Raw genomic sequence first — 15,428 nt, 5'->3', positions numbered from 1 at the left:
TTATCAGCTCCTTTCTACAGCTGGTGATGAAATAAGAGCTTTTGGAAAAGAACTAGAAAGTATCTCGATGAAACAAACTCAAACTGTGATTACAACTAATATTTTACTGGGGCAGAACTCAACAGAAGAAATTGAACAATTAAATACATTGGCAGAAGAATTAAATAGTCAACAGATACAGGTTTTCGAAGATGGAGATGGAGAAAATATGGAAGGGAGTTTATTTGGACCAGGACAATTGTATCAAGAGGTGAAAATACTAAGATTTGGTGCTGTTGGCAGATTCTTTAATTCTTCAAAGGTGGAGCCTGAGGGTCCACATCAATATGATATAGTAATACAAGAATGCTTTGATGACCCTGAGGCAAAGAAGCGTAAAATGACATGGCAAAGGAAGAAAGCAAGAATAAGATTGAAGAAATATGAACATTTTAAAGAGGCCTGAAATAGATAATATTAAAATAGACAGGATGGTACTGGGATTACGAGAATGTTTTGATGAGTAGATTAAAATATTGATTAACTAATAAAATAATAAAAAAACAAAATACAAATGTATGAATATTAACATTGAAATATTGAGTTTTTCTAAATGATATGGGTTAAGATGTATATATGCTAAGAATGATAGAATGTTACTAATATATTTGGATGCAGAGATATGAAGAATGTATTGAATATTAAAATGGAACAAATTTTGGTTAATTAATATAAATGAGAAACAAGAATATTTTATTGTCCTCTTTTTCTTTCTTCTTTTTTCTTCTTTTTTCTTTTTTCTCCTTGTGATTTGTATCTTAATGACTACTATTTTAAATATTGTATAATTGATATAGATATGGAAATGAGATAAATGAGAACTGGATTACATTACTAGGTATTGAAGAGAATTGTCTAAAGGAAAAAGAGGTTATTTAGTAATATGAAATTGAGAAATCTTAAACATTTTTAATTTTAATATCAATGTAAAATTAAAGCTAGAAAAAATAGATAAGGTGTTTGATGTTTTAAAGATGGGATGTTAAAATATGAAATATACTAAAAGATTGATGGATATATATTCAAAAAATAAAATAAAATAAACTATTAAATGATTGATGGATAGCAATAAGAAATATGTTAATTTAGATAAGAGATAGTATATATTGAAGAAAAAAGAGAGAGGAAGCATTGGTTATAATAACGTGGAGATTTGTAACAATATGTAGTCTGAAATGGAACTATTGTAACTCGGACACCACGTTGCTTTTTAAAGATATTATTGTAAATATTGGAAAACTAATAAAATAATATAAAAAAAACAAAAATGTTCTAATGGAACTGCTTCAAAAGTTCTTGGGTATGTCTAGTGGTGTGTGGATGAGCATTATCATGAACCAACACCACAACGGAAGTCAGCATGCTGCAACGCTTGTTATGGATGGCTCATCTGAGTTTTCATAACGTTTCACAATAAACTTGATGGTTGAACCATGAACTTCACTAAAGTACTCCTTTGGCATCTTCACATTTGGCGGGATTTTCTATGGCAGAATTCATTTTCAATTGATCTAGCAGATGAGTCAACTGCAACACAGGCTCCTTCTTCCACTCCTCACTGCCTACTGAACTACTGCACATGGCACCATAGGATGTAAATTGCTATCCCCCTCTTATTTCTCACACATGCTCAAACGGAGATTTATTTCTGAATTGCCCTTGTTATTAACATACTGATGATAACTTGTCCCAAACTAATGGATTTCTTCTGTAGTGGTTTCCTATGCATGGTAAGTCTTTGGTGAGCTAGAAAAAGGTAGAATAGAAAACATTACCACCAGATAGATCTGTAGCTGGCTGGCAAACTGAACTCAATGAGTAGTCCTCAACAGCACTACATCCACTTGTAGGGAAGTAAGCAGTGAGGTACCACAAGGTTCCATCTTAGGTCCAGTACTCTTCAATATCTTCATAAATGACTTAGATGAGGGAATTGAAGGGGAACTCATTAAATTTGCAGATGACACCAAACTGGCAGGAGTAGCCAACACCCCAGAAGACAAACTCAGGATCCAAAAAAATCTTGACAAACTTGAACAATGGGCCCTATCCAACAAAATGAGTTTCAATGTGGAGAAAAGCAAAGTTTTACATTTAGGCAGGAAAAATCAAAGGTACAAGTACAGATTGGGTGAGACCTGGCTTAAAAACAGTAACTATGAGAGGGACCTTGGAGTCCTAGTAGACGAGCACTTAACCATGAGCCACCAATGTCCAGCAGCAGCCAAAAAAGCTAATACAATCCTGGGTTGGCTAAACGGAGGCATAGAATCAAGATCACGCAAGGTGTTAATATCGTTTTATAAATCCCTAGTAAGACCACACCTGGAATACTGCAGCCAGTTTTGGTGACTATATCACAAAAAAGATATTGAGTGTTTGGAAATAATTCAGAGAAGAGCAACTAAGATGATCAAAGGCCTGGAGACTAAAACATAGGAAGAATGGCTGCAGGGCTTGGATTTGGCTAATTAACTATGAGAGGGACCTTGGAGTCCTAGTAGACGAGCACTTAACCATGAGCCACCAATGTCTAGCAGCAGCCAAAAAAGCTAATACAATCCTGGGTTGGCTAAACGGAGGCATAGAATCAAGATCACACAAGGTGTTAATATCGTTTTATAAATCCCTAGTAAGACCACACCTGGAATACTGCAGCCAGTTTTGGTGACTATATCACAAAAAAGATATTGAGTGTTTGGAAATAATTCAGAGAAGAGCAACTAAGATGATCAAAGGCCTGGAGACTAAAACATAGGAAGAATGGCTGCAGGGCTTGGGTTTGGCTAATTAAAGAAAAGAAGAAATAGGGGAGACATGGTAGCAGATTTCCAGTATTTCAGGGTGTTGCCACAAAGAAGGGGTCACATTATTCACCAGAGCACCAGAGGGCAGGACAAGAAACAATATTTGGAAACTGATCAAAGAGAGAAGCAACCTGGAATTAAAGAGAAACTTCCTGAAGGTGAGGACAATAAACCAGTGGAATAGCTTGATCCCAGAAATTGTGGGCGCTCCATCACTGGAGATTTTTAAAAAGGCTAGACAGTCACTTGTCTGAGATGGTATAGGTTCTCCTGCTTAAACAGGAGGCTGGATTAGAAGGCCTCCAAAGCCCCTTCCAGATTCTATTCTGTTCTGTTCTATTCTATTGTGTTCTGTTTCATGTTGGAACAACTACTTTCCTCATCGTTAGTAACTAAAGCTACCTGCTAAAGAAGGAGTGGAATCAAAAGAAAACAGTGTTTGCAGTGCTTAAATGCTGTAGGCTATCTATTAGGATAGCATGATCGATAGTATCAAATGCCAGAGAAACCAGAAGGAATGCAGTTCCCTCCCTCCAGATACAGATCATTATTCACAATGGTGCCCAGTGTTGTTTCCGTTCCAGATCAAGTCTGAAACCATATTGAAAAGATTGGACATTGACCAGGATATTGAATGGTTGGATCAAGAGATGATCTGTTTAGAAATGATTATGTAATCAATGTTTTCAAGACCAATGGCACTATCCCTTTCTTAAATTTTTACCATCTCCCAAGTTAACCACATATTGTTCATCCACACAATTCATTGATCCAGCTTGCAGAAAGCAGAGCTCATGCTCTAGAAGAGCCCACCTGCTTCCTGCCTGCTCCACAAGCTCAAAAGAATCTCAAATAATCTTACAAGATGTAAGTAATTTGTCATACCTGTCTAATGCTTCAGTCATTAAAAATGCTTCAAAATCACAGTAAAGTGGTGCCCAATATGATACTCCCATGAAACCAATTCAAATTCCATAACATCTACATCTTGGAAGAGGTAGACTGCCAATTCCTATTATTTATTTTGAACTAAATAGCCTAAACATTTTTTGTGGTTTGTTTAAATTGTGTAATTCAGTTAGAACCTCTAGTTAATATGCTATTTTGATTTTGAAATTTAACTTCTGTTTGTCAAATATCACTCTCTTAAATATTACATTGTGACAAATGTGAAAGGTAATTCATTTCTTTTTTAAACAGCTATAAGTAGTTCTGATGATGATGATAGTGATGAAGGAACAGAAGAGGAGCTAAAGAGTGAAGAAAGTGACGTTGATGAAAAGATAGAAATGGTATGTTTATATAAATTTTGTCAAAACAATTTAAGAATAAAGAAAGAATAATAATTTTAGAGTGGTTAATTAAGCTATACAGATGCTGGTGAGCAAAAAAGGAAACTGTTAAAAGTACCTTGTTTTATAAAACAAGTCTCAATAATTCATATGATTTTATAAAACATTTTCAGGTTCAGAAGTATATTGTTAAAAATATAGGTTAATATAGAGACATTATAACATTTGGGTTAAAATGTGATAGTAAGTTGTTAAATTAGTCAGAACTACAGGTTATCCTTGACTTACAACCAATTGATTAGTGATTGTTCCAGTTTATGATAGACTCAATATTATGAACAGTCCTCAAAATTATTGGCTCACAGTGTTCTGTGGTCACATGACAACCAGCTGCAGTATCCTACAGTCATGGCAAAAATGCCTATTGCATAAGCTGGATTTGAACTTATGACTAATCATATGATTTGCCTAGGTATGTGATTTGCTTAACAACTACAGTGATTCAGTTAAGGACTATCATAAAAACAATAATTAAACGAAGTCCAGTCACTTAATTCAACTTATGATCAAATGACTTACACCCAAAATTCCAGATAATTGTGGTTGTAAGTCAAGAATTATCTGTAAAAAAAGTCTTAGTAATTTTAGTTTGAAATTACAAATATATGAAGATTTTTCTCCATAAGGCAATGTTTATTATCTAATGTCAGTTCAAATTTGCATTATGGAATATGTATATTTACCGTGTTTCCCCAAAAATAAGACCCAACCAGAAAATAAGCCCCAACATGATTTTTAGTGTGAGCCTAATATAAGCCCTACCCCCAAAATAAGCCCCAGTTAATTGGCATGGCTGGCCGCCCGCCAATTCTGTCCCACCGTCTGCTTGCCCATGGCTGCAAAGCAGCAGGCAGCTGTGCTGCACGTCCAGCAGGCTAGTGCCGCTGCCACAAGGTGAGGCGAGGCAAGTGGTGAGTGGAGCTGCCCCACGTGCCCTACACCCGTGCACCTCAGGCCCCTGCAGCCAGGCCACTCACGCCCTACCACCTGCCTCGCCTCATGGCGGTGGCACTGTCAGCAGCCCCATCCAGCACAAGCCACCCATCCACCCATTCCCACTGTCTGGTTGCTCATGGCTGCAATATGGCAGGAGGCCACGCACTGGTGCCACCACCATGAGCTCCCTGCCCCATTGCAGACATGAGCAACCAGATGGTGGGACGGAGTGGGTAGGCAGCCATGTGGGCTCCTGCTGGACAGGGCTGCTGCTGTTGGTGCCTCTGTGAGGTGAGGCAGGTGGCAGGGTGTGGGTGATCTGGCTGCGGGGGCCCTGAGGTGAGTGGTTACATGGGGCAGTTCAATCCCCCTGCCACTTGCTTTGCCTCACCTCATGGCATGGCCTTCTGCCCCATTGTGGCCACAAGCAAAGTGGGCAGCCGGCCATGCGTGACCAGCAGGGGCCTGCCTAGTGGTAGCAGCGCTCCCACTTACCAGCGCTGCACAGGCTTTGCTGGGCAAGGGGCTAGTGAGCTGCAGCTGCTGCTGGATGCCTTCGGTCCCCATGCACTAGCCACCTCCTGTACATGGAAAAATAAGACATCTCCCGAAAATAAGCCCTAATGGGTCTTTTGGACCAAACATAAATATAAGACCCGGTCTTATTTTCGGGGGAACATGGGTATTACAACTTTTGATTTGGGGCTGGATCCAGAACTTTGGAAAATTCCTAACCCTAATCTATGACCCTAGATCTAGACAAGAATTCTTAAAAGAAATGATCAGGTTACTGGTATCCTGTAAGGACCTGCCTCAATTAAGCCTCCCAAGAAAGCAGAACTTTTGAAACGGACATCTCAAAAGGAACTTTTACTGGAAGGTGTTGAAAGCAGTAGTAGAAGGCAGGATCTGAGGGTTTCCCGCATGAATCAATGTCAAAAGTGTCAATGAAAACTCCAATGGACCAATCTGCAGGTGTGAAAATGTGGGAACGGAGCGATAAGGCACCGCTTCCAAGGCTGTTAAGTCTCCATGTCTCTTCTTCTGTTCAGAGATAAGATAGATGGCTGGAGGCACACCCCGAGAAAGAAACATCAAAGAGGATAGAGTAAGGAACAAAGCAAAGGAAATACACTGTAGCAACCCCAAGTTCCCCCTCCCCCCAGAGAAATGGCAGAACTTGAAAAAAACAGGAATCCCTATGCCCATAGACAGACATGGTTCTATCGACCACTTATTTTGGTGCTGTGCAATCCATTTCTTGGGTGAGGGGATGGTGGGTTCGTTGACCAGCAACTCGGGCACTGGGTTGAAGCTTTGTCTTATTGTGACCTGGAATGGGTTATAACCTCTGCTGGAGTGAATAGCATTACTGAAAGCTACTTCCGCGAAAGGAAACAGATCAGTCCAATTGTCTTGTTGATAATTAATAAAGCATCTTAAATATTGTTCCAATAGTGTCCTACCATTCATTTGCGGATGATGATTAGATGACAGGCCCTGAGCAGTACCCAGGAGGTCTGAAAAGGCTCTCCGGTACTCTAAGGTAAATTGCACCCCCTGTCCAAAATTATGCATTGCAGAGCCCCATGCAATCGGTACATATGCTGTACAAACATTTTTGCTAGCGTCTTAGCTGTGGGAATTTTAGGGAATGGGATGAAGCGCACCTGCTTGGAGAATAGGTCTATCATAACCCAAATGACCGTGTTTCCTGCAATCTCTGGTAGCTCCACAATAAAGTCCATGGAAATCTCTTGTCAAGGTGCTGACAGGCTCACTACCACCTCTAATAGGCCCGATGTTTCGCCTTGCCTCCATTTTTCAGCTGCACAAATGGGGCAACTAGCCACATGGCTTTCAATGTCTTTCTTTATGGATGGCCACCAGAACTGCCTCTTCACTAAGTGAAGCATCTTCACGAACTCCAGTGTCCAGCTATCTTTGAGTCATGACAGTGTTGTATGAATTTTAGGCTTTGGGCACATATAGCTTGCCCTTCATCCATGGCAGCCCGTCATCCCTTGAGCAGAGTTTTTTATGACTCAGCAACCATTCATCCGTTTCCAGAGCTTGTCTGAACTCTATTCCTGCTGCGTGGTCTAGGGGTTTTGAATTTTTTGCTTGTGCCCTTGTGCTTACTGGAGCCACTAACTGCTTAGAAGACATGAGAGGATTCACCAGCTCCATTTTTGTACTATTATATTGTGGCAGCCATGATAAGGCATTGGCTAGGAAGTTCTTTCCCCCAGGCAGGTATTTGATAGTGAAGTTAAATTGGTGGAAGTGTTGGGACCACCTTGCCTGTTTGGGGGACAGTTTCCTTGGGGTTTTTAAAGCTTCCAGATTTTTGTGATCAGTCCATACCTGGAAAAGGATTTTATTTCCTTCCAGGATTTTATTGCCTCCATGTGAGGAGGGCCCAGCACACGGCATAGGCTTCCTTTTCCCACACTGCCCACCTCTTTCAGTTTCTGAGAGTTTTCTCGATGTGTAGGCACAAGGTTGTAACTGGCCCTCTTGGTTTTCTTGAAGCAGTACTGCGCCTACTGCTACATCACTACCGTCTGCCTGAATGACAAGGTTTTTTTGTGTCTGGGTGCTTTAGGACCAGCTTGGCTAAGAAAAGTCTCTTTAGTTTCTCAAACACAGCTTGATACTCCATAGTCCATTTTAGGGGCTGACTAGGTTTTGGCTTGCCCTCCCCCTTCAATTTTAGTAAATTGGTAATGGGGAGTGCTATTTGTGCAAAAGGGGATGAATTGTCAGTAGAAGTTAGCAAACCCCAGGAAACTTTGCAACTGCCTCCTTGTGCGTGGTGGTACCCATTCTAGCACTGACCGGGCCTTTTCTGGGTCCATCTCTACCCATTATGGGATATGCAATATGCCAAATATCCAATTTTTTCCTTATCGAACTCACACTTTGATAGTTTGGTGTAAAGCCAGGCAGCCAGCAGTTTATTTAGAAATGCTCTGACTAGTTTGGTATGTTCTTCTTTTGTTTTGGTGAAAATTAAGATGTCACCAAATACACGAGAACCCCTTTGTAAAGGTGCTCCTGAAGGACCTCATTTATCAATTGCATGAACACTGCTGGTGCTCCCTGCAGTCCAAACAGGAGCACCCTGAATTGGAAACACCCAAGTGGGCAGTTAAAGACTGTCTTCCATTCGTCTCCTTCCTTGAACCTAACCCAGTAATATGCCTCCCATATGTCTTAATTTCAAGAATATCTTCCCCTTTGCTAGGTGGGCCAACAGGTCCTTCATTAGCAGTAAGAGATAGATATTGTTTTCGCACACCATTTTCAAAGATCTATAGTCCATGTAGAGGCAAAGAGATCCATCTTTCTTTTCACAGAACAGCACCGGGGCCACAGTTTTTGGTCTTGCCAGCTGTATGAAACCTTGCGCCAACATTTTCTCTATAAATTTCTGTAACTCTTCCAGCTCCCGGGGAGTCATGGAATACATTTTGGGCTTAGGCAATTTGGCTCCCGGTAGGATCTCAATGGCACAGTCAGTGGGCCGATGGGGGGGGGTGTAGATCATTGGACCGCTCTTCACTGAACACCTCAGCTAGATCCCAGTATTCCTTGGGTACTGTTTCCAACCCCCGATCTTTTGCAGTTGCTACCAGCTCTGGAGCTTCTTTCCTCTTTGTTTTGTGGGTCCCCCCCATACAGTGGGCCTCTCTTTTGCAAATCACAACTCTCCAGTCCTCCATTCCACTTTGGGTTCCACTTCCTGAACCCTGTCATCCCCAATATTAGGGGCTGCTCCATGCCAGGGGTCACTATAAAAGTCAAAGTCTCTGTATGATTCCCCATTGTGAGCTGGACTGGCAGCGTAGCAAGGGTGGCTGGGACACCTCCTGAGATGCTCATCTAACTGGCCAAATGAAATTGGTTTCTTCAGCCTCCTCACCAGAATCCCTAGATTTTCCACTAAGGTTGGGCTTATTAAGCAGTGGTGCAACACCTTCAGAGTTACTTTTCTCGGCATCCCTGGACTTAACAGTTCTATTGTTCTGGTGAGGGGTGCAATGGGTCCACTTACCAGGGGTTTATCCTCGGAGTCGCTGGCAGGAGAGTTGGGTGGTTTTCCTGTCAGAGCCGGAGTTCCTTCCCCAGGGATTCTGGGGAACTGGACCTCAATGACCTCAGCGCTTTTCATGGCAGTCTCCGTGGGTCATTGAGGAATGTTCCCAGGATTGCCTCCACCAGACCGGTCAGGTTTGCATATGGGCAGCCCAGTATCCCTCTTTACCACACTTGAAGTAGGCCGTTGAACATGGTGCTGCGGTGGGAGTTTTGTCACCTCTTGTTTTCCCTCTGGGAGGGGAGCATCTCCAGTATGTCCCAGGTGTTGCTGACTTTGGGCTTTGTCGATTGGCCAGGATACACCAGTCGTGCAGGTGATCCGGATGTCCCCAGGATGCGTGGTACAGATCATCATTCAGCCGGTCTTGTGGCCCATTAAGACTTCTTCTGGCCAATTGAGGCAGCATGCCAAGTCTCTAAACTCCTCCATATACCCGTCTACCGGGCAACGACCTTGCCTCACCTTTTGATGCATTCTCTGGCTTTCTGGTCAGCTAAGGGGTCCTTGAACCTCTGCCTCAGGGTAGCCATGAATTGATTGAAGTTTTGGAGCTCAGGGGCATTGGCATTATGCAGGGTCACAATCCACCGAGCAGCTGCTCCCTCCAGGGCCATGGTTACTACCTTGACCTGTCTTCTGTCACTGGGGATATCTTGCCTGTATTCCTCTATGTAACTGAGGACATGGGCTAGGAAAAATCCCAACTGCTGAGGCCCCGTCGTATTTTAATCCCAAGAGTGGAACCATCCAGTCAAGCTGGTGGGTCCTCCTTTGTCTTGTTCGGTGCCTGTCTCCCCCAGCTGGGGTGACCTGTGCTGGAGTGGCTGCTGCAGCCATTACTTCGATAGTTTCTGAGGCACTGGTAGAGGGGCCAGGGTTTGCCAACTCACCCTCCCAGCATTCCTCCTCTACCAGTCTTGGCACCACTGAGTCTCGGCAGGGGTCTTCTTCCTCCTCCTTAAGTGTCTTGAAAGCTTCCACCATCAAGCTGATGGCTTGTTTAAGGGAGCGATCAGACCTGGTTGGTCTCTCATTATCCTATTTGCTGAGGTTGAGTGACTTCTCCATCTCTCGCTTCCATCCCAGTTGATGGCTACCTTGGGGGTCACCTTTCTGGCTTTCACTTCCCATTCTTCCTTTTTCCAAATGCTAATTGACCATCTCGACTTTTCCCGACTTTCTCTGGTCATGACTTCATCAGACAAGCTGGAGGAATTTGAGCTGTTGCCGCTCAGGCCAACCTTGAGAAGAGCTTCCCCGCAGAGGTTGCTTTCTCCTCTCTCACCGCCATGGTTCAACATCCTTTGCACGGTCTCCACAGTAGGGGTTTTCCCTCCAGGTTGACCACTTTGCAGATCCTGCCTAATGTAAGGAAGAAAGCAGAACTCTTGAAATGGACATCATCTCAAAAGGAACTTTTATTGGAAGGTATTGATAGCAGTAGTAGAAGGCAGGATCTGAGGGTTTCCCACGCAAATCAATGTCAAAAGAGTCAATGAAAACTCCACCCAACCGTCCATCTGGATGGTTCAATTGGGCAGATGGCCCAAGGCACATTCCATTCTCACCCCGAGAAAGAAACATCAAAGAGGATAGAACAAGGAACAAAGCAAAGGAAATACACTGTAACAACCCCAAGCTTGCCCTTCTGCCAGAGAAATGGCAGAATCCAAAAAGAATAGGAATCCCTATGCCCATAGACAGACAGGGTTCAGACATATCCATTGTCCAATAAAACAAAGAAAAACTCAGAAGCCCTCTAGACAGTTTGCATTTTACATATTGCATAGTTGATATATTGAGTTGAATTGGAGTATATTACCTGCTCTTTAAAAAGGCAAGGAGATGCAGGGAGATAGGAAAGTTACGTGATGACTAACTAACTTTTCTGAACAAATTGTTAGAACATTAATTTAAAAATTACTAAAAAAATTAAACACATATACATTTTCTTAGTTTCTCATCAGAAGTTATCAATATTTTATCAAATACAGTTTGTTCTTTATAAAACCCATACAGTTTCACATCTTTTTCATATCTATTTTGCATTTGTAGCTGTGCCCACCATGACAGGTTGATACCCTGATTTTCCAGTTCTTGTTTCGATTTTAATATCCCATCAGTATTTAGAATATCTCTATATGTCCAAATTTTTTCAAAGTCTACCAAATTTGGATGTCATTTACAATATAAAAATGAAGAAATAAAAAAGATAATCAAAGAATACTATAAGGAAATGTATAACAAGGAGGAAATTTCAAGACAGAAAACTGTAAAATATCTGGAAGAAAATAATCTTCCAAAGATCTCAGAGACATTTAAAATTATGTTAGATGAAAGGGTTAAAATGATGGAAATATCAGAGGCCATAAAAAGACAAAAAAAATGGAAAAACACCAGGTCCCCATGGGCTTCCAGCAGAGCTACATAAGAACTTCCAAGAGATACTAAGTGAACCATTGAAAGACGTTTGTAATGGACTTTTATTAGAAGCTAGACTTCCATTTACATGGATGGAAGCAAATATTACTCTAATACCAAAAGACGATTCCGATTTGACTCAGATTAAGAACTATAGACCGTTTTCACTGCTCAATGTGGATTATAAAATTTTTACTTCAATAATGGCCGAGAGACTGAAAAAATACTTAGTCGAATTTATACATCCAGATCAAAATGGCTTTTTACCAAAGAGACAAATTAAAAATAATCTAAGAGTGTTAATAGATGTATTAGAATATTATGAGCTACACCCAGGGAATCAAATGGCACTAATATTCTTAGATGCCCAAAAGGCATTTGATAACCTTTCCTGGCAATTTATGATTCACCAATTACAAATAATGGACTTTGGACAGAATTTTATAAATATGATAAAAACAATATATAACAAACAGACAGCCAAAGTGATTGTGAATGGAGATTGTACTGAGAGCTTTGAGATAAAGAAAGGCACAAGGCAAGGATGCCCACTATCCCCTCTGTTATTCATCTTTACCTTGGAAGTTTTAAATCAAAATATTAGACAAGATACAGAAATTAAAGGGTTGGGGATAAAGGGTGAAACATAAACTACAAGCATTTGCTGACGATTTAGTATTTATTTTGGAAGAACCCCTGGAGAAGATTCCCAAATTATGGGGAAAGATAGAACAGTATGGAGAAATAGCGGGATTAAAAATAAATAAAGAAAAAACTAAGATACTAGTAAAGAATTTTACAGATAAGCAAAAAAAATGATTGTCAGAATCAATAGAGGTACAGATAGTGAAAAAGGTTAAATATTTGGGTATATATTTATCAGCCAAATGCTCAACAATAAAAGAAGACAACTATATAAGGCTATTGAAACAAATAAAATTAGACTTGGAAAAGTGGAAGAATTTGCAACTGTCAATACTAGGAAGAATTGCTACAGTTAAAATGAATATATTGCCGAAGATTTTATTTTTATTTCAAACAATTCCAATAAAACTTGAGAAAAAATTCTTCCAAGATTTAAATTCATTAATTTCGAAGTTTGTTTGGCAAGGAAAGAAAGCTAGAATAAAGATGAAAATGTTGCAAGATGCTAAGGAAAATGGAGGTTTTGGGCTACCAGAGTGGGCTTTGTACTATCAAGCATCTGTATTAACATGGATGAAAGAATGGATAACTCTCAGGAATAAAAGGTTGTTATATTTAGGGGGACATGACTTACAATTGGGGTGGTATGCTTTTTTGTGGTAAGGGAAAAATAAAATTCATAAGTATTTCCAAAATCACTATATTAGTTTTATATATTAGTTTATATGTTTTCCCATAACAGTATGGGAAAAAACTAAAACTAAAATATATGTAAAAATTCCAGGGTGTCTATCAGCAACGGAACCTTTCTCACATCCAAATTTGTGATTTCAGGATTTATCAGGCTTTGATATATGCCTCATTATACAGTTTAAAAATTCCTAATAGTTTATTATATTTAATGTAGCATAAGTAAATTCAAGTTTTTGTAATGTTGATTATATTGATACAGAAAGAAGAGCAAGAGACTCATGCTAAAAGAGATATGGAAGAAAGAGCAATCAACATTGAAATTCCTGAAATCTTGAAAAAGAAACTTGAAGAGGATTGTTACTATATTAACAGGCGAAAACGGGTATGAAACATTTTATGCAAATTAAAATAATTGGATATAGTAATACTAAACACTTGTATGCAAAAAATAACATTATTTGACAGTGCAGTCACATGCACAATTTGCCAGATATAAGACAGATTAAATTCAGTAGGATTTGCTACCAGGTGACTATATATAAGTACACTTATATATAGTCACCTGGTAGGAAATTCTACTGAATTTACCCGTATATACTTGAGTATAAGCCGACTCGAGTATAAGCCGAGACCCCCAATTTCACCCCCAAAAACTGGAAAAAGTTATTGACTCGAGTATAAGCCGATCCGCCGTTCTGCAAGCCTCTGCCGCCAGCAGAGGCTCGATCCGCCATTTTGCAAGCCTGAATACACAGGAATACCCTGTGTGGCCGCGGCTCGTCGGCAGGTCTCCGTTCCTCCTGCCGACCTTTGGGGAGGTTTGGGCGCCTCCCCAAACCTCCCCAAACCTCGGCAGGTCTCCGTTCCTCCGCGCAGACCTGCCGACCTTTGGGGAGGTTTGGGCGCCTCCCCAAACCTCGGCAGGTCTCCGTTCCTCCTGCCGACCTTTGGGGAGGTTTGGGCGCCTCCCCAAACCTCCCCAAACCTCGGCAGGTCTCCGTTCCTCCTGCCGACCTTTGGGGAGGTTTGGGCGCCTCCCCAAACCTCCCCAAACCTCTGCAGGTCTCCGTTCCTCCGCGCAGACCTGCCGACCTTTGGGGAGGTTTGGGCGCCTCCCCAAACCTCCCCAAACCTCGGCAGGTCTCCGTTCCTCCTGCCGACCTTTGGGGAGGTTTGGGCGCCTCCCCAAACCTCCCCAAACCTCGGCAGGTCTCCGTTCCTCCTGCCGACCTTTGGGGAGGTTTGGGCGCCTCCCCAAACCTCGGCAGGTCTCCGTTCCTCCTGCCGACCTTTGGGGAGGTTTGGGCGCCTCCCCAAACCTCGGCAGGTCTCCGTTCCTCCTGCCGACCTTTGGGGAGGTTTGGGCGCCTCCCCAAACCTCCCCAAACCTCTGCAGGTCTCCGTTCCTCCGCGCAGACCTGCCGAGGTTTGGGGAGGTTTGGGCGCCTCCCCAAACCTCCCCAAACCTCGGCAGGTCTCCGTTCCTCCTGCCGACCTTTGGGGAGGTTTGGGCGCCTCCCCAAACCTCCCCAAACCTCGGCAGGTCTCCGTTCCTCCTGCCGACCTTTGGGGAGGTTTGGGCGCCTCCCCAAACCTCCCCAAACCTCGGCAGGTCTCCGTTCCTCCTGCCGACCTTTGGGGAGGTTTGGGCGCCTCCCCAAACCTCGGCAGGTCTCCGTTCCTCCTGCCGACCTTTGGGGAGGTTTGGGCGCCTCCCCAAACCTCGGCAGGTCTCCGTTCCTCCTGCCGACCTTTGGGGAGGTTTGGGCGCCTCCCCAAACCTCGGCAGGTCTCCGTTCCTCCGCGCAGACCTGCCGACCTTTGGGGAGGTTTGGGCGCCTCCCCAAACCTCCCCAAACCTCGGCAGGTCTCCGTTCCTCCTGCCGACCTTTGGGGAGGTTTGGGCGCCTCCCCAAACCTCCCCAAACCTCGGCAGGTCTCCGTTCCTCCTGCCGACCTTTGGGGAGGTTTGGGCGCCTCCCCAAACCTCCCCAAACCTCGGCAGGTCTCCGTTCCTCCTGCCGACCTTTGGGGAGGTTTGGGCGCCTCCCCAAACCTCGGCAGGTCTCCGTTCCTCCGCGCAGACCTGCCGACCTTTGGGGAGGTTTGGGCGCCTCCCCAAACCTCCCCAAACCTCGGCAGGTCTCCGTTCCTGTTTGGGGAGGTTTGGGCGCCTCCCCAAACCTCCCCAAACCTCGGCAGGTCTCCGTTCCTCCGCGCAGACCTGCCGAGGTTTGGGGAGGTTTGCGGAGGCGCCCAAACCTCCCCAAAGGTCGGCAGGAAGAACGGAGACCTGCCGAGGTTTGGGGAGGTTTGGGGAGGCGCCCAAACCTCCCCAAAGGTCGGCAGGTCTGCGCGGAGGAACGGAGACCTGCCGAGGTTTGGGGAGGTTTGGGGAGGCGCCCAAACCTCCCCAAACAGGAACGGAGA

The 15,428-nt window shown here is 43.2% G+C and overlaps 1 protein-coding gene across 2 annotated transcripts in view; it reads left to right on the top strand.

The window, feature by feature from the left end:
• MSL3 (MSL complex subunit 3) overlaps positions 1 to 15,428 on the top strand; it is a 57,538-nt gene that overhangs the window by 27,856 nt on the left and 14,254 nt on the right. For both annotated transcript variants that reach the window (XM_083362697.1, XM_083362696.1), the window contains exons 5-6: positions 4,047 to 4,138; positions 13,258 to 13,380. In XM_083362697.1, the coding sequence (XP_083218823.1) occupies positions 4,047 to 4,138; positions 13,258 to 13,380 (215 nt within the window). The remainder of the gene's footprint in view (positions 1 to 4,046; positions 4,139 to 13,257; positions 13,381 to 15,428) is intronic.

Source organism: Vipera ursinii (genome assembly GCF_947247035.1).
Source record: "Vipera ursinii genome assembly, chromosome: 4".
Lineage (NCBI taxonomy): Eukaryota > Metazoa > Chordata > Lepidosauria > Squamata > Viperidae > Vipera > Vipera ursinii.
Note: the sequence above shows the minus strand (reverse complement) of the source record. Positions and strands in the feature narration are given on the sequence as shown.